Source organism: Harpia harpyja, chromosome 7, assembly GCF_026419915.1.
Source record: "Harpia harpyja isolate bHarHar1 chromosome 7, bHarHar1 primary haplotype, whole genome shotgun sequence".
NCBI classification, from domain to species: domain Eukaryota; kingdom Metazoa; phylum Chordata; class Aves; order Accipitriformes; family Accipitridae; genus Harpia; species Harpia harpyja.
In genome coordinates this window covers 852,545-872,500 of record NC_068946.1, presented here as the reverse complement: position 1 = coordinate 872,500, position 19,956 = coordinate 852,545, and the positions used below count along the sequence as shown (strand labels likewise).

The 19,956-nt window shown below is 55.6% G+C and overlaps 2 protein-coding genes across 3 annotated transcripts; one reads left to right on the top strand and one right to left on the bottom strand.

The window, feature by feature from the left end:
* Positions 1-463: 463 nt before the first annotated feature.
* On the bottom strand, positions 464-10,742 carry KLHL21 (kelch like family member 21). 2 transcript variants are annotated; one of them, XM_052793370.1, is made up of 5 exons: positions 10,676-10,742; positions 8,470-9,569; positions 6,646-7,051; positions 3,630-3,702; positions 464-3,242 (listed from the first exon to the last, which is right to left on the bottom strand). In XM_052793370.1, exons 2-5 carry the CDS (start codon positions 9,494-9,496, stop codon positions 2,949-2,951), a joined length of 1,800 nt encoding a protein of 599 aa, XP_052649330.1. In that variant the 5' UTR covers positions 9,497-9,569; positions 10,676-10,742; the 3' UTR covers positions 464-2,948. The 2 variants fall into 2 exon arrangements, with proteins under 2 accessions (XP_052649330.1, XP_052649331.1); XM_052793371.1 differs by having other exon boundaries at positions 8,470-9,503; positions 10,676-10,727.
* A 75-nt stretch (positions 10,743-10,817) lies between these two features.
* Positions 10,818-15,601, top strand: PHF13 (PHD finger protein 13). The gene is made up of 4 exons (XM_052793372.1): positions 10,818-10,969; positions 11,464-11,565; positions 12,007-12,559; positions 12,971-15,601. The coding sequence occupies exons 1-4, from the start codon at positions 10,931-10,933 to the stop codon at positions 13,195-13,197; spliced, it is 921 nt and encodes a 306-aa protein (XP_052649332.1). The 5' UTR covers positions 10,818-10,930; the 3' UTR covers positions 13,198-15,601.
* The last annotated feature ends 4,355 nt before the right edge of the window (positions 15,602-19,956 follow it).

The following is a 19,956-nucleotide window of genomic DNA, read 5'->3' as shown; positions in this document are numbered from 1 at the left end:
CTGAAAGGATTGTCTCCTCCGTTAAATTTGTGCCTTATTTCTACTCTGTTTTGTCAAACTTCTGCTAATTGCTGTTTCTTTACCTGGTTAAAGGCAGGGCATGACCTGTATCTTCTCACTATTGAGATAATGTAGCTGTTCGGTAACTTGAAACATTATCTCCAGGAGCTGGGCAATGCTCTCAGCTCCTGTTCTTAGGCGTGGGGATTTGTACTTGTCTGAAATATGAGGATCCAGGGTTGCTGTGATGCTGAGAACCTTTTCCTGAGTATTCCCAGGGTGGGGGAAGATCACCGAGTGTACCCATGTGCCCTGAAATCCCAGCCACGCTCTCTCCCCTCTCCCTCTTTTACTCACCGAGGAGGCAGAAAGTCTCCAGGTTAAACATACCTCAGCCCTAGAATGAGAAACATCGCAGTAGAAACTTACTCCAGTAATCTTCCCTTCAAAGACGACAGCAAGATTTACATAACGTGTTTTATTTAACTTGACTGCTGCAAGTAAATTTAAAAACAAACTATGAGAATAAAAATACAATATCTGTAAATGTAAAATGCCTTTGTTTCAAAGGACGGTATTTAAACTGTACTCAGAGATTTGGACACAATGAATTTTACAAAAAAATAAATACAGATCCGTAACTGTTCAGCCAGTTGGGGAATTCAGGGGTGGCAGGTCTAGCAGCGAGCACTACAGTATGAGACAGGGTGTGCGTACTATTTATAGTTCAGCGTAAATACTTCGGTCTGCAATGCGAGTTCAGCTGCGCGGCGCGCACTGTGTCTCCCCGGGCACGACACGGTGCCGTGGGGACGGGCTGCTTTGGCCTCACGGGTCGATGTGGCGGGATGCAGCCAGAAACGAAGGAGCCGCTCCAAATCACAGGCCCCCTGCGTGTCCCCTCCACCCAAGGGGGGCCCCCCCCGCACCCCAGCCCGTGGCAGCGCCGGAGAAGGTTTTAAACCCAGAGGCTGCCGTGGCCGGATGAGGCCCCTCCGCAATCCTCCACCGGCACGTGGCAGTTTCAAGGCACTGTCAAAGTTTCAGACTTGGAGAACAGCCCAAATTTCATGAACAGCTTTCCCAAGTTCCACAGCTGAGGAGCGTGGCATAAAACAGCACTGAAGGCAGAGAGCTTTTTTTAAAGCTGTGAAGGCGCCGATGTTGTGGAGATGGGGCTCTGACACTACTCAATCCAAGGGCAAGCCAGAAGGCAGGCGTGCAATCAAGTAGACAGGCTTTCCATCTCTGGAATAAGTTCAATTTTCTTTCCTACTGGTTAAAAATGAAAGATGGAAAAAGCAAGCGCATCCAGCCAACACTCCAGCCGTTGTCACACTTTACACTTTTTCCAAAGGCACGATGCTCGTTTTTGGGTGAGCCGTACTGCAGTTTTAGCCATTTTCTTGTTCAAGAAACATTCCACAAGTAAACTGCTTCTCTTCAGCTAAGGTAGACAGAGGAAACACAGCCCAAGCTAATGAGGTCACTTGGGCGAGTATAAAGGCAAATCTTACACAGGCCAAAAAAACCAGCAAATCCCAAGCAAAAAGAAAAAACCCCAACCCTAAAATAACTACCTTTCAGTCCGCAACACTCTGGCTAACTCCTACACCTTCACCCAAATCCCGAGAGCTCCTGCAAACCGGAGGCACGACAGGCACGAGACCCCTCCGAAGGTCTGGTGGGTTCCTTCACACAAGGCAATGCATTTGAAAGCAATTCTGCATCAAGGTATCTAAACACAGCCAGCAATTCTGCAAGCCTGCGGTGAATCTCCTGAGGAAGCTGCGCTCGCCTTTCCCAGTAAGTTTTTTTTTTCCCTAAAACAGTACAGTGCTGACTTAGCTCCTTCAAAATGGTGAAGAAATAAAAACTCGCCCTCGCTGCATGGGGCCTATCTGCCCAACCCAGCGTGCTGGCTGAGAGTTCGGCACAGGAGAACCAGCAGCAAGCAGCCCTTGCCACAAGCAGCAGCTTTTTCTGCCTAGTTCAGCCCCACTATCAACAAGTCCAATCACACCGGGAAGGGAGAGCGGCTCCTCGGGCCAGCCAAGAGGGGTACTCGCTTCTCCCCTTCCCCTAACAGGAGGGTGCAGCTGGGGTGATCAGAAATGAAAATAATCTAGCTGTGAGAATGCGATTAAAAGATAAATAAGGGTGTTTCTTCTTGGAAGGAAGAAGCGTGCTGCTAGGAAGGGTTGGAAAACAAACACCTGCAGAAGTTTAAATGCTGCAACTTAAAAAAAACCCACCAAAATACAGGAAGAACTGAGCTTCGGACAAAGGGAAAGGTGAAACTTCATAACCCAGCCTCGGCGAGATCCCTGCTACAGGACGTCTGTTCCTTCTGAAGGCGTGAACGGGGACTGAGGACCACGGTGACAGGGCAGGAGGGGCCATGTTCTCATATTAACCTCTCGCCCCTAACAGACCTCCAGCTCTTGTGGGAAGGCCTTTCCCCCCCTCTAACCACACAGAGGAAGGTGCGCGCAGGAGGTCTGTCTTCCTCCGAAGCACAGAACAGAGGTGGGGGTCCCGACCACCGTCCTACCAAAAAAGAAACTGAAGAAAGTTTGGTGGCAAACGAAGCATTACAGGGTGAAGGAGCTCCCAGCAAAAGGCGTCTGACCAAAAGCTGTAAGCTGCAATGCTGCGGTGACATTCAGCGCAATCGCTTTCCTCAGAGTTCACCTCTTGGGTCTCCTCTGCAGGCAGCGCAGCACCTTCTCCCGCCCCAGAGGAGGGCCGAGGGACGCTGCAGCAGAGGCCTCGTTGTCTGCCGGCTGCGGTTCTGCAACAGCACGTCAAACATCAGGAGTGTTCACTCCCTCTCTGATCAGTACGTTTTGGTTTCCAAGCACCGGTTTGCCTCTGCCTTCTCTCAAAGCAACACTGGTTCTGGATAATGAACTCGTGCCGAGCCAGGGGAACAGCACCTTCCCCTGCTAACGAAGCTCGTTAAGGTTCTGGTTGTGAAGGTTTTGGCGCTGCCTGTTCAAGTTGATGGTGTTGTCCAGCGTGATGCCATCATCCTCCTGCGTGGTTTCTGGCATGAACTGCCGGAATATGCTGACGCTGCCGTGCCAGAAGATGGGCTCAGGGAGTCGGCCCACCACGCTCCATGTTCGCGTCTCAGGGTCGTAGGCTTCCACGACGTCTGAGAGTTCAAACGTGTTATCGTAGCCGCCAGAGACGTAGAGCTTCCCGCCGAGCACGGCCACGCTCCCCCCAACGTGAACCTACAGTTTAAAAATAAATATACGCAACAATTAGCCAGGAGGGTTTTACCCAATTAGGCAGACGACAAAGGTGTCGGGTACTGTCCCGCAACTGCTCGCTTGGACGGGGCTCAGCGCCCACCAGCTGCTGACTCTGGCTCTCAACCAGCGCTGCCCAACTGCCAGGAGGAGACAGCGTTTTCTAGCTTTGCCCAGCTCTTGCGTGCTGGGCTGAGCACCCGACTACGCAACCGCAGTCTGGGATTTTTTCTACCAGGTGACTGTGAGACGCTTAAATGCACTCTGTGTGCAAGGGGTTATCATCTAAAGAGCACCTGGTTTTTCCAAAGGTAAATTACGCTGGTTTTTAACACTGATAGGCAGCCGGTAGCTCGGTAAGCATCCTACCTGAAGCATGGCAGGGATTTTATCCCATTCATTCTTCGCTGGATTGTAAACGTCCACTTCAGCCGAGTCGTCTCTGTGGGAGATAACACAAAATTACTCTTCTGCATTCTAAAAACCTCCCACCTTGTGAAGCCCCCAGTTCAACAGCCTGGAATGCCGCCATAAGCACTTCTGCTCCAATCCCGCTACGTAGATCGGAGACCAGAGGATTCCTGTACGAAGGTGCAGGTCTCGATGCAGACCCCAGCCTCCAGCGTGGGCTTCTCCTGTGCCTGCAGTGACATTCAACCCCAGGAAACGCCTGGACCTCTCTGCTGCACCCCTACCCACGAAGCAGGCTGGCACAGACATTGCGCCTGTACCACATATTAGCGCAGGAGCACGTCTCATTCTCAGTGCCAGCAACCTACATCCAAAGAGCCCAAATGCCCCTTCTGAGCTTCTCTACAGCCCAAGCAACGCGCTCTATACTTTCTGGTGTACGCCGAGTTTCAGGACGCTGCCTAGGCGGGATGGCAGACAAGATGACTGGAGATAGAGCAAGCTGACAGCACGCACTGTTTTCCGCCTGCCTAAGCTGGTCGCTCCAGCTGAGATGGCAGGGCGAGCTGCTCTGGACTGCATGCTCCACTCGGAGTCCAGCACGCAGCTATGCCACTGCTGGGTCGGAAATGGCTCCACAATCGCGAGGGCTTTCTCAAATCTAGTCTTTTTTTTTTACATCTACATCTACAGTAGGTGTGTTCACAGACTAACTTTCTGCAAGCCTGCATTTCACAGACCGATCTGGCTTTGGTGCCAAGTGCTTCAGAGTCTGGAAGAAAAATGACTGCTGTTCTGGAGAGGCTTAAACCTCCATGCACTTCCAAGTAACGGCATCCCTACTGCTTGAGTTTTTTGCCAGTGCCAAATTTAGATGGGCCATAGGACTGCGAGAGAAGAGCTGGCAGGGGCAGCGTAATCCCCCAAGGCTCACGAGGCAGGAGGGCGACAGTGACAGGTGAAGAATGTTCACAACGCAGAAATGCGCGCTGCTGACCCAAGAACGTGAAGAGGACAAGGTCAGGGCAGCTGGAGAAGCGCTGTCAGTCACTCTGAGACAGTCCTGTTAGGGATGGATTCAAAAGGCTGCGAGGAATATTTTATTGTCTTTGTATCTATCGTGACATTGCGCGTTGTCGTGCATTGTGCAGGTGACAAGGTATCACTGTCGATTGCTGACATGAATCTGAGCAGGGGAGGGAGTGAAAATAAATGAGAAATCTCACCTACAACAGCAGCATCTGTTTAGCAAACATTACATCAGAAATCCGCCTGCAAAGCCTGTGGCGAAGCCGAGGTGCGTGCCGTGGGGCTTTCTGGTTACGCTCTGGACAAGCGTTCCTAAGGTACCCATACAATACACACTTTGAAACCAGTTTCTTCAGTTTGAGTTACTTTTGCGACGTACCTTTAACTGAACCGATATTCACCTGAACGAAACATCTTGAATGCAGGCACATGTAAGCGAGCGCTCCAAGCCCCACAGAGCTGCACTAAGACCAACCTTTCTTCCTCAGAACTGCTCAGAACCAAGAGCCGGTACCTGCCTTAGCACACAACACTTGGGAGCTAAACGCTGCTGCCAAGCCATTTGTACCTGGAGGAACTGCTGCTGTTCACAATGCTTCCTGTAACTAACAGAGCAGCAGGCGAGTCAAATACTTCCAAGTATGAAGCTGAAAACCCCGACGGACTGGAAGGGAAACAAGGGGCAAAGCTCTAGGCACGCAGTTCCAGGCACTGGTGACAGGCAGGCCAGGACCTCCTCTCCCATCTCAGGGTTAGCTCAAAGAAGGATACAGCTGAAGACCTAAGCCTCGCTGCTGTGCCATATTTATAGTTATAAAACTAGTCCCACTAGAGGGGATCGTCAGTCAGAAGCTTTAGTCTGAGCTATTTAAAACTAACCAAAAAATGAGTTTGTGACCTCTATTTGTAACCTATTCCTCTGTCCTCCAAAGATTATCTCACAGCTTTACACAGAGCAGCAGCCCTTGTGCAGCACGTGAAATGAGGGGAGGAAAAACCCGACCCTGATCATCTCCTCATTAACTCCTGCAGATGCGTAAGTGATCAGAAGTCCTGAAGTGTCAATCATCAGTATCTTAAAAAAGATAAGAAAAAGGAAAACCTATAGAACCCACTTGTGACAAGCGGCCAAACAGCTAGAACACCCCTGCCAGTCTTTACTGAAAAGCAAGTGACTCAAACTGCTACCTGCAAACAACGGCCAGGAACCAAGACATTCGGCTGAACCCAAATGAATCAAATAAAAGGTCCTGGGTAGAAGTTGCCGTGTTATGCAAAGCCAAGAGGAGACTAAAAAAAGAAAAGTGTCTGGAGGCCATCGCAGAAGTCTATGTTTGCTCAAAGTCAACACAACAAGATGAAATGCTTCAGTGCTAGCATGCCTTTCAGTTTATTTTTAATTAAGTGGATAACCAAAGTATTTGCGCCACCAGGACAGCTTCAGATGGGTAATTAAGTCCCAATTTGGAAAGGCGCTTAAAAATAGTGACCAATCATTTCATCTTCAGTCCTCTTATCTCCGCTGAGATGGAGGATGTCCTCCCCTGGGCTACAGTTTAACGCTTTCTTGGAGCTTACTCGCTTATTTATAGCAACAAGGGGGGTTGAACCAGAAGCCAAGAAAACTGAGAAGTCTGTTTCCAAGCAGCACTGCTGCTGACTTCAGCCAGATTTAGACCTGGCTATTCCCCAGCCTGTGGGTTTAGATTCAGACATTTTTACACAATTTTAAGTGTAGTTCTTTGAGGTCCAGCTATAACAGAAGTAAAGCAAAGAGGTGTGGCAGTTTACAGACCCACGTGGACCATCAGAGGAAGCACTGCTGTGCTTTCCCAACGCAGTGCTCTTCCTGCAACCACCCACAAAATCCACATGCCTTCCCGGGGAAACCCTGGGCTTGCCCAGCGGGGGCGTGGGGAGGGACGTTATTGCTCCTGCTACTCACCTTATGAAGTACATGAGGCCGTTGAGAGTGACAGTCTTTGGGGCGAAGGACCAGGGAGGCAGGTGGCCGCAGTTCACGAGGGACCAGAGGTCGCTGTCAGGGTCGTAGCACTGCATAACCATGGACTCTTTGCCAGCCAGGGAGCCTATGGCGAACAGCTTGCCGCGGCACGAGGTGGTGGAGCAGTTGTCCATGGGGTACAGCATGGGCTGCAGAGCCTCCCAGCTGTCCACCGAGTGGTCGTAGCGCTCCGTGCTGTCGGAGGCGATCACGTACAGCAGCCCGTCCAGGACCGTGGAGCTGTGGTATTCTCTGGCTTTCAGCATGGGAGACACCTCCGTCCACTCGTTCACGCTGGAATTGTACCTCCAGACGCAGTCGTACAGCCTTGACCCGTCCGATCCCCCTGCAGCACAGCACGCCACATGTCAAAGTGCGGTTTCGCAAAGGGAAATACTACGGGGCGATGGAGGAGGCTGGGGACAGGGGACTTTGCTATGTCTTCCAGCTACACCTTCTTAATACCCACACGCACTTTTTCCTTCCCAGGGCCGTACATTATGAAAATATTTCAGTGCTGGGGGACCACAGCAGCGTGCGCTGTGAGGACTTTAAGAGAAGTTTTGCACTGTTTCTTTCCCAGCAAGTCTGGAAGGATTTCTCCCGTGTCATTCCTAGTCTGTACTCAGCCAGACTCAAAACGAGTCTCCCAGGTTTGACTGGATCCATCCCTCCAAACAACCGTTTTCTTCCCTGTTTTGCAACCCTTGCTGCGTCGCTGTCCAGAAACTGCCGAGACTAACGCTCACCAGCGCCCGGCTGCCAAGGCAGCGTTACCGCCGGCAGCACGGAAACCTTCCAACCCTCCCTCCCCACTACCCATGCTACGATGCTGACACTAAGCAGAACGACTGAAGATCCCTGCCAGCAGTGGCCTTGCTGAAGCACGGAGCTCTCGGCAGTATCGGTGCCCCCAGACCCGCCCGGGATCGCTCCAGAAAGCTCCCACGGGACGTAAGGGCGTCCATACAAACGAGTTGTGTGGTAGCCCATCATTTTTAGAACTCTGCCCTTAAAGCAGAGCCTTGTTTTCTGCTCGTGACTAGAGAACGAACAGTTTCCTGTTCACCTGCGTTTGACTTGCCCTTCAAATCTTTGTCAGCGCGTCCTGCACACCCAGAGCAAGCTGTTCTGCAGCACCTCGTTTCCCAGGCCCTGGTTTGTTACGGCTGCCGCAGGGCTGCCACTCCAGCTACGGGGATGTGCTTCAAAGGAGGCGTCTACATGCAGATTAACAGCTGAATTTACACATCCGTGTCACCTTGACAGAAGTAATTATAGCCCCAGCGGACTGCAAGGAGGCAGCATTTGTGCTGAGGAAGGTACCGTGACTCATAGGCGCTGGCTGGCTGAGGAACCGGGGGCTTTCTGACGCGCCTCTGCCTCGAGCACGCGCTTGGCTTGTGATTCACAGATTCTGAACCCAAACACTGTCTTCGCAGCCAGAAATTCAAAACCCTCTCAAGTCACTCCTGTCCCCCAGCACGAGCGGTTAGAAAGTTCTACCGGTGCAAGATCTGTGACTTCTGCCCACGTGCTCAGGAGCATTAGTCACGACAAAATACCTCCTGGATTGAGACCCACTGCTAAATTCAGCACGAACTCAAGGAGTCCCTACACCCGCCTTCAGGCTGCAGTCATACTGAGCCCGAGCAGAGTTTCAAACTCTCTGCTACCCCGAGAAAAGCCAGGTCTCGCTGCTAGAACCTGTGTATTTTCAATGGCAATCTCAGCAGCGGTGCTTTCATGCCCCGCACGCCTTACCGGTGACGTAGATGTCGTTGCCCAGCGCGGCGACACTGTAGCCCCCGCCCAGGTGCTCGGGGAACTCGGCCAGGTAGCGCCAGTGGCCGGTGCGCGGGTTGTAGCAGTCGACGGTGACGAGCTCATCGCAGTCGCGGTCGCAGCCGCCGACGATGACAAGGATCTCGGCCAAGCCGGTGGAGGGCCGGGGGCGCATGCGGGCGCAGGGGCCCCGGTCATGGCGGTCAAGGCGGGCGGCCTGGAAGTCACGGGCCTCGCGCAGGAGACGCAGGCAGGGCGGGCAGCGGGCTACCAGCGGCTCGCCCTCCACGTGGGCCAGCAGGTAGAAGCGGCGCACAAAGGGCAGGCGGACGTGGGCCAGGAGCTGGGGCAGCAGCGGGGCGCGGGCAGCGGGGTCGGCGCGCACCCAGCGCAGCGCCAGCTGGAAGGCGGCCTCCTCTTTGGGGACACAGAGCCCGTCGTCCCGCAGGTAGGAGAGGAGGCGCGGCAGCGGCAACCGCTCCAGCTGGGCGCCCAGCTCGCCCACGTGCCGCAGGACGAAGCGGTGGGCGGCAGCCGCCAGCGCCGGGCAGGCGAAGGCCTCGGCGAAGTCCTGCATGTCCAGGGCATTGGCGGGCTCCAGCTGACGCGCCAGCCAGGCGCCGCAGGCCTCCTTGACAGCGGGGAACTGCAGCAGGTCGGCGGCGCGCAGCAGGCGCTCGGCGATGTCGGGGCCCAGCCCGCCCACCCGGCCGGTGTAGGCGAAGTCGAGGAGGCGCGCCAGGCACTCGGGCTCCACGCCGTGCAGCCGTACCCGCTCGGCCCGCGCCTCCCGCAGCGCCCCGCCGAACATGGCGCGGAAGTAGCCGGAGGCGGCGGCCAGGACGGCGCGGTGCGCCCCGAACTCCCGGCCACCCGCCACCACCGTCACATCCAGCAGGCTCCGCTCCGCTCGCAGCGCGCTCAGCCCCCGCAGCAGCGACACCGCGTGCGCCGGCTCCCCCGTCGCCGCCGTCTCACCACCGCTGCTGCCTGTGCTCGCTGCCATGCCGTGCCTGTGGGAGAGCACACGCTGCGTCACGCCCTGCGTGGAGCCCCTTGGGATTCAACCCTGCGAGCAGCTTGCAGGACAGAAAAAAGGAAAACAAAAAAAAAAGAAAAGAAAAGAAGAAAAGAAAAGGTGGGTTAGCACAGGGAAAACCGTCCTCTGGCCGGGAAGCGGGATAAACTAAACAGCCCTGGAAAACATCCTCCTTCCCCGTCACGGAGGAGCGGGGGTTGCATAACATGCTGGCGCTGCCAGCAGCCTCCCCTGCTTAGTCTAATTATATTTTTAAGAAGCCCGTGTTGAAGCTGCCCAGGATTACGGCAGCCTCGCAAGAGCTGGGCAGAGCTTTGTGAACCCGACACCTTCGTGAACGTCGCGCCCGAGCCCCCGGCGCCTCGTCTCGTGGATGGGGTGCCCAGCAGGAGCAGCCCCCGCCGCTCTTCGAGGCGGACAGCGGGGTCTTCCTCGAAAGCCAGGTGCCGAGGGGGTTGTTCCCGGGAGGCACGCTCGCTGACCGCCCCGGCCTAAGTTACCGCAGGCGAGGCTCGGCTGTGTAAAAGCGGAGAGCTCCGGGGTTTTGGCCAAAAGCGTTACGGCTGGTGTCCTGCCAGGCTGCCCGTCCCTGCTCGCTCCCAGTCAAAGGGACACCGGAGGAATAAACCGCCTTCGCCTGCGCTGCACTTGTGCCCTCGGCAGCCTCCGTGGGCAGGCGGGCAGCGGGACTCCCGCTCCGCGAAGAACGGGAGCGTGGCGGGAGCCGCTGCGGGACGCGGGGGAGCCGGTCCCCGAAGACGCGGCTGCTCCCTCGGGTCCCCCACCGGGACCCAGCCCGGTATCTCGGCCCTGCAGCCGCCGCCGCCCCGCTCCCCCGGGAACGAGAGCCGGGAGATCGGCGCAGGGAGGGGAGGAGAGCGGGGAGGCCACGGCGGGGCGAGACCGGAGTCGGGCGAGGAGGGGCGGACAACGCGGAGGAAGGCCGCCGGCGCCGGGAAGGCGCGGCGGGCGGGTTCCAGCGGGGCCCAGGGGTCGAGGCTGGCGAGAGGCGGCCGCCCTGCCCGCCGCCGCCGCCCGTCCCCGGTCAACCGACCCCCCCCACACACACACCCCGAGGCCCACTGCGGCTCTGCAGCGGGGCTCGCAGCCGCCCCAGTGCTCCCCCCCCACTCTCCCCGGGCTCACCGCTCCGCTCGCCGCCGCCGCCCCGGCCCAGACTGCCGCTCCCAGCAGCCCCCGCGGCCGCCACCGCGCAGGCCCGGACTACCGTTCCCAGCACTCCCCGCGCGGGCGGACTACCGTTCCCGGCGGCCCCCGCGCGGGCGGCCGCCCCCCCCTTCGCCGCCTCCCGCCGGTACCGAGCGGTTCGTGGGTGTCGGCGCTGCCCGGTTGCTGCCGCCGCTGCCTCCCCGGCCCCGCCTCCGCCTCCCGCGCCGGGACATGGACTCCGACTCCTGCGCCTCCCCGTTCGCCCCGGAGGTGAGCCGGGGCCCCGGAGGCCGGGGCGGCGGCGGCGGCGGCGGCGGCGGGGGGGGGGGGGGCGCGCGGCGCGGCGCGTCCCCCGCCGCCCGGCCCGGCCCGGCCCGGCCCGGCCCAGCCCAGCCCGGCCGCCGGTGCCCGCTCCCCGCCGCCGCTGCCGCCCCGCCGCGGGGCCGGGGCCATCTTGTGCCTCCCGAGCGCGGAGCGCCGGGGCGAGGAATGGCGGCGGCGCGCCCCGCCGTCTCCTACCGCGGGGGGCGGCCCGCCTGAGGGGCCGGTACCGAGACCGGAGGGTGGTTGGGGGTGGGGGGGGGGCACGGCGGCGGCTCTGCTCGGCTACCGCCGCCGCGGGGGGTGGGGGTGGGGCGGCGCGGGGAGCGGCGGCGGGCGGGGCCCGGCTGCGGGGAGCGGCGGCGGCGGCGGCTGCCCCCCCCCCCCCCCCCCCCCCGGCCCGGTCCGGCGGCCGCCGCTGACCCCCTCCCCTTCCCCCGCAGGACTTCTCCCCCGCCTCCCGGCGGCACCGGACCGTGGAAGACTTCAACAAGTTCTGCACCTTCGTCCTGGCCTACGCCGGCTACATCCCCTACCCGCAGGAGGTGAGGGGGCACCGGGCAGCGGGCGGGTCCCTCCGGGGAGGCCCGGGCGCTTTCCCGGTCCCGCGGCCGCAGCGGGTCCTCCTCCGCAGCCGTCTGCCGGGGCCGTTTTGTAAAAGCGGCCGTTGCGAGGAGGTGACGCCTCCGCGCCGGCTCCCTGAAACAAAAGGGGGAACTAGAGCAGCTGGGTGGCCGCTTTTCGGGCGGGGAGAGGAAAGCGCGGAGCCCGGCATCGCCACCTCGGTCTCGGCAGGGCCTGGGCGGCCGCGGGCCGCGGCACGGCTCGGAACGGCGCGGCTCGGCCCGGCTGGAGGTGCCCGCGGCGGGGCAGGTCGCGGGGAGAGCGGGAGCTTGGACTGGGGCGAGACCAAGCAGCGCCTCGGGGGAAAGGGCGCAGCGCTGAGCCGAGTTAATGCTTTTACCCGCTTCCTCGACGTTTTCCAGGAAACGCCGCTGAGGAACAGCCCCAGCCCTCCCAACAGCACCGGAGGCACGATTGACAGCGATAGCTGGGATCCCCGGTTCAATGACATCCCCTCCGCCGTTTCCCTGCCCGCCAAGAACAGAAAGAACTTCAGTCAGCTTAAGCGAGCGAAACCGTACGGTTCCCTGTTCCAGCGGGCAAAACCTGGCAACTTCCTGCCGGAGCGGAAGCAAATCGATAAGATCAGGAAGAAGAAGAAGCTGAAGAGAAGGGAAACGGAGGTGTCTGCAGAGGAGGACTACGAGGAGAAGCTGCTGGAGCTGGAGGCGGAGGACTCTTACGTAGAGACGCCGATGAGCCCCTCGTCGGAGGGCGACCCTCAGTCTTCGACCGAGCACTGCTCAGTGTGGGACTCGGACACGCCTTCCAGCGTCTCCTACCCTGCCGTGACAGCCGAGCCGACGGTGGAGATCCAGAGCGTGGGCAAACGAACGGTCATCCGGCAGGGCAAGCAGGTGGTCTTTCGGGATGAGGACGGCACCGGCGATGATGAGGACATCATGGTGGATTCAGGTAGGTGGCCTGGCTGTCGGAAGAGGATCAGCCAGGTGGAAGTGGCGGTGCCACTGCCGATCTCTGCGGCGCTTTACTTGTAGCGTGAGGATAACGCCACAGTGCGCTGCCTGGGCAGAATTAAGTGGTGGTTGAGTGTTCGGGGGAAAGGGGGGGGACCGCTTGGCTGCTTTTGCGATAAACTGAGTGAAAAGCTGCGACTTCGTAGAAGCAGCGGGTTCCACTCTCCTGGATTACGGCCTCTCTTGTGCTGCCGAGAGTCTCTTCCCACGCAAGAGAGACCTGGAAAGATCAGCAAAGTGCCTGTCTTTGAAACCCAGGCGGTTAATTTAGCGCGAAAGGAGAGTAAATTCCCGGCGCGGGCAAGAGGCGTTGGCCGTTAAAAACATAGCTTGTTGTTTCTCTTCGCAGATGACGACTCATGGGACCTAGTCACTTGCTTCTGCATGAAGCCTTTCGCCGGGCGGCCGATGATCGAGTGTAACGAGTGCCACACCTGGATCCACCTCTCCTGCGCCAAAATCCGCAAGTCGAATGTCCCAGAGGTCTACATATGTCAGAAGTGCCGGGACTCCAAGTTTGACATTCGCCGTTCGAACCGCTCCCGGACGGGCTCGCGCAGGCGCTTTCTGGACTAGGGGAGGGAGGCGCGTGCTGGTGCGCTGCTTGGGCGGGCGGGCGAGCCGCCGACGCCGGCCGGGAGGCCGGGGAGAGCTCCCCCGAACTGCTGCTGCTCAGGCGGAAGGGCTGCCCGGCCGGCCTGCGGTAACAGGGATGAGGAATCGCCAAGTTGTGGGCATCCAGGGCTGGAAGAGGCCGACTGGTCAAAACTGCTGCTAGATACCGATTCGCTCGAGGCACAGACTAAGCTCTCTGGGTTTGGTGGGGTTTTGTCCGGTCACAACTATGAATTGGGTGATGTCTGGGGAATGTATAATACCTTTGCCACGTATGTTTTCTCATCCCATCGGGAAACTGCGAACCTTCTCTGTGCTAGGAAACTCGAGGAGGGAATCCTAGGAGGAGGAGGGAATCTGTGTGAAGAGTCTGAAAAGTAAATGGCCATGTGTTTTAATTTTAATGTAATACTATACCTGCCCATTTGTCCATATATATCAATCTTAGATATTCTAAGGCTCCGTGGGAGTGAGCGTCAATACATACCGACCTCTGCGCAATCTGCCTCCTCTTCAGCGGGCCCCAGGTGGTAGGGGTGTCCTGTGATTTGGCACCGTTCAAGTGAAAACGGGGCTTCCCTCTGTGCTGAGGGACCCGCGCGTTTCAAGGAAGAGAGCAGCCCTTTTTCTGGACAGGCAGCGCTGGGGATTAGCGACATTGGATTTCTTGCTAGGTGGTCTCTTCTTACGGTGATTTTTCGTGACTTTGTTTTGCATGATCGGCTCCAATGTGTGTATGGGGGGATACTGTTCGCTCCATTTCCCGGCCCGTCGTTAAACTATAAGGTGCTGTTTTAAGATGACGATGACCCTCCATTTTCTCAGCCCAGAATTCAAACATGGACTGTAAAAGGGGGCCATAGTAAACTTAGAACCTGGCAGGGCTGGTTTGGGATTTGATCATTTCCATCCGAGTACTACAGCCGAGTTGACTTTTGTTTTCGCTGTTTGTTTTGAGACTGGATTTGTAATCAAAAAGATGGAATCTTTAACCTATTGGTTGCAAATTACACAGATAAAAGCAAATGCAGGCTATGCAGTTAGCAAGATGAAGTGCAATGAAGATCCATCCAGTGCGGGGGAGGACAGGAGAGCGCTGAGGCCCCTGCCGACGCTGCACTCCCTCGACGGGACTTCCTGGGACCGCAGCCCGAGGGAAATCTGTTCAGAAACCTGACAGGGAGTCGAGGCTCGTACGCAAGGCCGCCGAGCCGGTGGCACTGTTCCTTGATGACCAAACAGAGCGAGCCGTATGTATCGCACAAATTCGGTTGACATGTTGAGGTATTTCTCTGAAGTTATGCCTGATGGACAATGTGTGCTCTGTCCGGTGAGACCGGGAGGCAAGGGGAGTCCCTGGCTGACACCACGGCTGAAGTGAGACTAGCTGTACTGGTTGGCACGTGTCCACGTTAGTCCTGCAGATGATACACTGCATTAAGACCACCGCCTTATCCGAGTACTGGCTCATCAGGAGATGCGTCCTGATGATGACTAAGGGTTTTTCCAGTACACAGAGTCAGGTACCCTCCTTCAGATGTCTGACATGGGGCTGCCAAAGCTTCAGGCAGACAGTCCGGCACGGCAGCGCCCTGGGACTTCGCTGTGTGGGACGCGGGGGTGTGAAGGATCCGCAGGCCCGGGTTGGGATGACGGAACAGCACAACGTGCAAGTGTATGCTTCTCTATAAAAAACCCGTTCCACCAAGCTGCAACAAGTGACTCCAGGTTCTGAAAACCAGCTCCAGCTTCTGCAAAATCTTAAGACCGTGACCATGGTACGCTGCCTTCCAGAAGCTGCGTGGAACCACCGAGGAGTTTGCCAAAGACTTGCCCCCGCCGGCTGCCTGACTGTCTTAGCAGCCAGAAGAATAACCAAAGTTCTCAAATGCCACCATTTCCCTCTGCAAACAGAAAGGCTTTGGAAGATCCCGGTCGCAAGCTGCGTGAGGGTTGGACCTGCTCTGAAAATTGGTATCTCTTGTTTACAGCGTGTCTGCAATTCAACTGGACCTCCGTGGAACGCGTTCCTGAAGCTTTTATGGGAGAAATGGCGAACTGCCAAGCGAACTGGCTCTTTTTCACAGAGGTTCGATACTAATCAATGTGACTGACTCTTGTTCTCTTACCTTTTCAGATTTATCCCCATAGATGGTGTCTGACAAGTCCAGCACATTACAGTATCAGCAGAGAGGGGGAAAAAAAAAAAAAAAAGTAACATCTCCATTCTTTTAGTTCATCACTTTCAGCCATGTATAATTATAGTTTAATTCAGAACTTTATTTTTTCATTAAAACTGTTTTAATGAACCATGTTTTTTTCTTAAATGTGAAACAAGTGAACAATGATTTTGTTTTATTCCGAACTCAGGAGTCTGCTGTTATGATTTACCGGTGTGTAAAGCAGTTGTGCCAGGTGGCAGCAAGACTTGATGCTTCAAGCGCTCTTCCCTCAACGGTACGCTCAGTAATTCAGGTATGGATAGGAAGCACTGCAAACGCATCTTCCCTGTGCTGACAGGTATCCCTACCTCTCTTTGTCGCAGTTGCTCCTTGCCCAGCCTCTGCTGTGAGCAAGGTAAATTGTGGTGGAGCCCTGTCGCTGGTGCAGGGACAAGCATGGGGCAGCGATGGGAGGCAGGCGATGCCTGCTGCTGCGGGAGTCCAGAGCGGCTGAAGGCAGCCGGTACGCTGCACCGGGCTCGCTGACGGGGACCTGCTGAAGGGTGCAAAGGCTGGTGCGAGCCCGGGGGGAGACGGCTTGGGTCAGGACACCTATGGCGTTGGCAGCATGCTGTCCTGGCAGGGGTCCTTCGTGGAGAGCGCCTGAAGGCAGGCTTGGTGTGTAGAAGCCGGGCGTGGGGCAGGGCAAGTCACGCCAGGTGAGACTGCTGGCCGAAGTGACCCCATGCCTGTCCCACTTGCCCGAGAGCCACGTCCCCACAGGACTGGGCAGCCTCAGAAACGGACCTTGGGCTGTGCTGCATCTGCCTGGCAAAGACAGGCTGCTCAGCCAGACCTAAAGCAAACCCCCTTTAAACCCCCTGGGAGCTGTGCTGAAGGAGGGCTCCTTCCCTCCCACCCCTGCCGTGCTGCAGGGTGGCACTGAGGACCCCAAACCACCGAAGGGATGCTGGTGCCCTGTTGCCACCCCTGTATGTGCTCCTGTACGTGCCACAACCCCGAAGGCACTGCTGCTCAGCCAGCTGTGTTCAAAGCTGCAGCCTTAACACCTCGGCAAACTTCAAAGATGGCTCGATTCTTTGGAAACAGCACTGGATTGTATTAGAAGCTAAGCTCTGCTTGCTTATAGCTTCTATTTTAATTCTATTTGCAATTTTGTATTATATAGAGTGAGAAACAAAGTCCCAGCAGAGTTGGAGCTGTAAAATGGCAGTTTCTCACAGAGCAGAAATGGTGGTGTTGAAAGCAGTGGTTTCTCAAGTGGGGCTGTTCTTACAGTCTCTTTAAAATTCTGCACCGACAGAAAATACGTGTATTGGGTTTGTGTGGCAAGATTTTGGTAGTGGGGGGGCTACAGGGGTGGCTTCTGTGAGAAGCTGCTAGAAGCTTTCCCTGTGTCTGACAGAGCCAGTGCCAGCCGGCTCCAAGACGGACCAGCCGCTGCCCAAGGCCGAGCTTATCAGCAACAGTTGTAGCGCCTCTGTGATAACATATTTAAAAAGGGGAAAAAAAAAAAGTTGCTGGGGCACAGAAACTGCAGCTGGAGAGAGGAGTAAGAACATGTAAGAGAAACAATCCTGCAGACACCAAGGTCAGTGCAGAAGGAGGGGGAGGAGATGCTCCAGGCGCCGGAGCAGAGATTCCCCTGCAGCCCCTGGTGAAGACGTGGTGAGGCAGGCTGTCCCCCTGCAGCCCACGGAGGTCCACGGTGGAGCAGATATCCACCCGTGGAGCAGATCTCCACCTGCAGCCCGGGGAGGACCCCACGCTGGAGCAGGTGGGTGCCCGGAGGAGGCTGTGACCCCATGGGAAGCCCACGCTGGAGCAGGCTCCTGGCAGGACCTGTGACCCCCCACACTGGAGCAGTCTGTGCCTGAAGGACTGCACACCGTGGAAAGGACCCATGCTGGAGCAGTTCGTGAAGAACTGCAGCCCGTGGGAAGGACTCATGTTGGAGAAGTTTGTGGAGGACTGTCTCCCGTGGGAGGGACCCCACGCTGGAGTTGGGGACGAGTGAGAAGTCCTCCCCCTGAGGAGGAAGGAGTGGCAGAGACAAGGTGTGATGAACCGATCGTAACCCCCATTTCCCATCCCCCTGCACTGCTGCTTCAGGAGTGAAGCTGTGCCCGGGAAAAGGGAGGGGTGGGGGGAAGGTGTTTTAAGATTTGGTTTTATTTCTCATTACCCTATTCTGGTTTGATTGGCAATAAATTAAGTTAATTTTCCCTATGTTGAGTCTGTTTTTCCCATGACGGTAACTGGTTGAGTGATCTCTCCCTGTCCTTATCTTGACCCATGAGGCTTTTGTTATATTTTCTCTCCTGTGTCCAGTTGAGGAGGGGAGTGACAGAGTGGCTGCATGGTGCTTAGTTGGTGGCTGGGGTCAACCACGACAATAAGGTGGAGAGGAGGAGGTGGGCTGAAGTATTCAGCAGAAGGGACAGACCCAATACCTGGCACCAAGGGAGGGGACAGACAGGACAGGAGAAGGCAGGCAGCAGACTCCACCCTGTGGACACAATTCAGCATCGCTTGATGACAAACACTGCAGGGAAGCAAAAAAGGAGCTCACAGAGGAGAACCTCCCGCAGGAGCTTCGTGGATGGGAAAGGGCACTCGCAGTACTTGAAAGGAGGGGAAAAGCAAGAGTCTGAATGCTTGGTGGGCTAATCTGGCAGCAAAAACCAAGCTATATACTTTTTATGATGTTTAGCCAGGGAACGGGGCAAGGCCTGCGTCAGTATTAACCGTGAGGGATTTTACTTTAACAAGAGTCACAAATTCAAATGTTCAAAGTACAAAGTTACGGTTCATCTGTGCCTTGTACAAACTACTTTGTAATTAGACAGAAAGACAATTCCAAGGTGCTGGGGGAAGGCAGGAGAACTGAGTCAACTCTCTGATGAGAACACAGCTGTGGTTAAGAGGAAAGCACCTGCCTGACTCCAAGCCCTGGCTTGGAGGTATGAGCACACCGGTTGAGTTGCATGGGAGGAGGTTTAGATGGTTTTTACAGCAGAACCAGTGCCTGGAGCTCTGGCTCCTTGTAGCCTTTCACCAGCTGAGCCACCCTGGGACATGGCTGTCAAAGAGGAGAACATGTACAGGAAGATAAGGGAAGATGCCAAAAAGTAAATCCTGAACCTGAATCTCCACCTCAAGAATTTACAGTTTAAAGGCTCTGGCTGAAGAGACTAGTGTGTGTTCCTGGATCCTCATTACGGTATTATTTTAAGCATTTGCTGGGTCAATTAGAGACGGATGTGCCACCTCATGTTTCTACAGCATTTTGAAGTTTGCACCCAAAGATGCTACCCTGTTTTAGAGGTTTTAAGTGCTGGAGAAGGACCAATGCGCTCTGCCCCTCAGAAACATTATTCTTCAAGTGTAGAAATACCCTGGGACCTCTTGAAGTACTGAAGCAGTTTTTAGAATCACATTGCTATTTCTCTCCATTTTAATGTAGACAAACACTTGCATGACAGCAGAAACTGTATCTCAGGAAGCTGCCAGAAAGGAGGAAAATTGTGTTACTGCATAAACTTTTTTGTGTAAACACTCCTCAGTGTCACTGCAAACTAGATACAGGGCTATGCTAACGTTCTTTGTACTTAGCAGTAAATGCATTGTCACTATTTTGCGCTTGCTTACACAAAACTTAATTCTCAGTACTCCTCCTTGGGAATATTTTGCCACATCCCAGTCACTACAGGCTGGCTCTCACTCTTGACCATGCACTTCACACAGTGACAAGACACGACAAAGGAATTTCTGGTGGAGATTTCTGCCCAGTTCAACTAGTTACAGAGACAACCGATCAACAGAGGTCAATAAGCAGGATGTGACGGAGGGTGCAGCTACATTTACAAAACTTGCAACCCTTGCTTTTCCAGAGTTTATTTTCAAGAGTGTCCTACAGATGCAAGGGGAACATGGGCTACTTTTCGGCTGAATATAATTTATTGCACATTTTACATTTAATTTCAGATCAACAGAACACTGGTAGTAAGTGAAATAAAATCCTGCACCAGGAGCTGGTCACAACTGAAGAGTTTTGTTTTGGTTTTAATAAAAACAAGTGAACACCCCTTCATTGTATGAACTTGTATGGGGTGTGGGGGGGGGCATCTCTTTCAGACTGGCTCAAATATGTCTGCTTTTGGAAATCTAATTCTCCTGTTACAATGACTTGAGCAAAGAGAACCACCGTTGCACAGAAAAAGGGGCCAGGTACATCTCAGGACTGCCAAGAGCAACAATGCACTGCCAAGATATGTTTTTCTTCTCCCCTCTGTCTCACATGTAAGCAATGAAGGCTATTCTAGGACTCACCAAGAGCAGAACTGTGACTGAGAAACAGCCACGATTATTCCTTTTCTCTATGAAAAAGCCTCAGTAGTGTTGATGTATGCAGTGTGTAGTAGATACCATAAGGCTGCCGTTTCCATCTGCTGTGTCACTAGAACACGACTGCCCTTTTTGCTGGAAAATCACTGGTGTGGCTTCTATGCAAGATTAATCCAATGGATTGATGTCA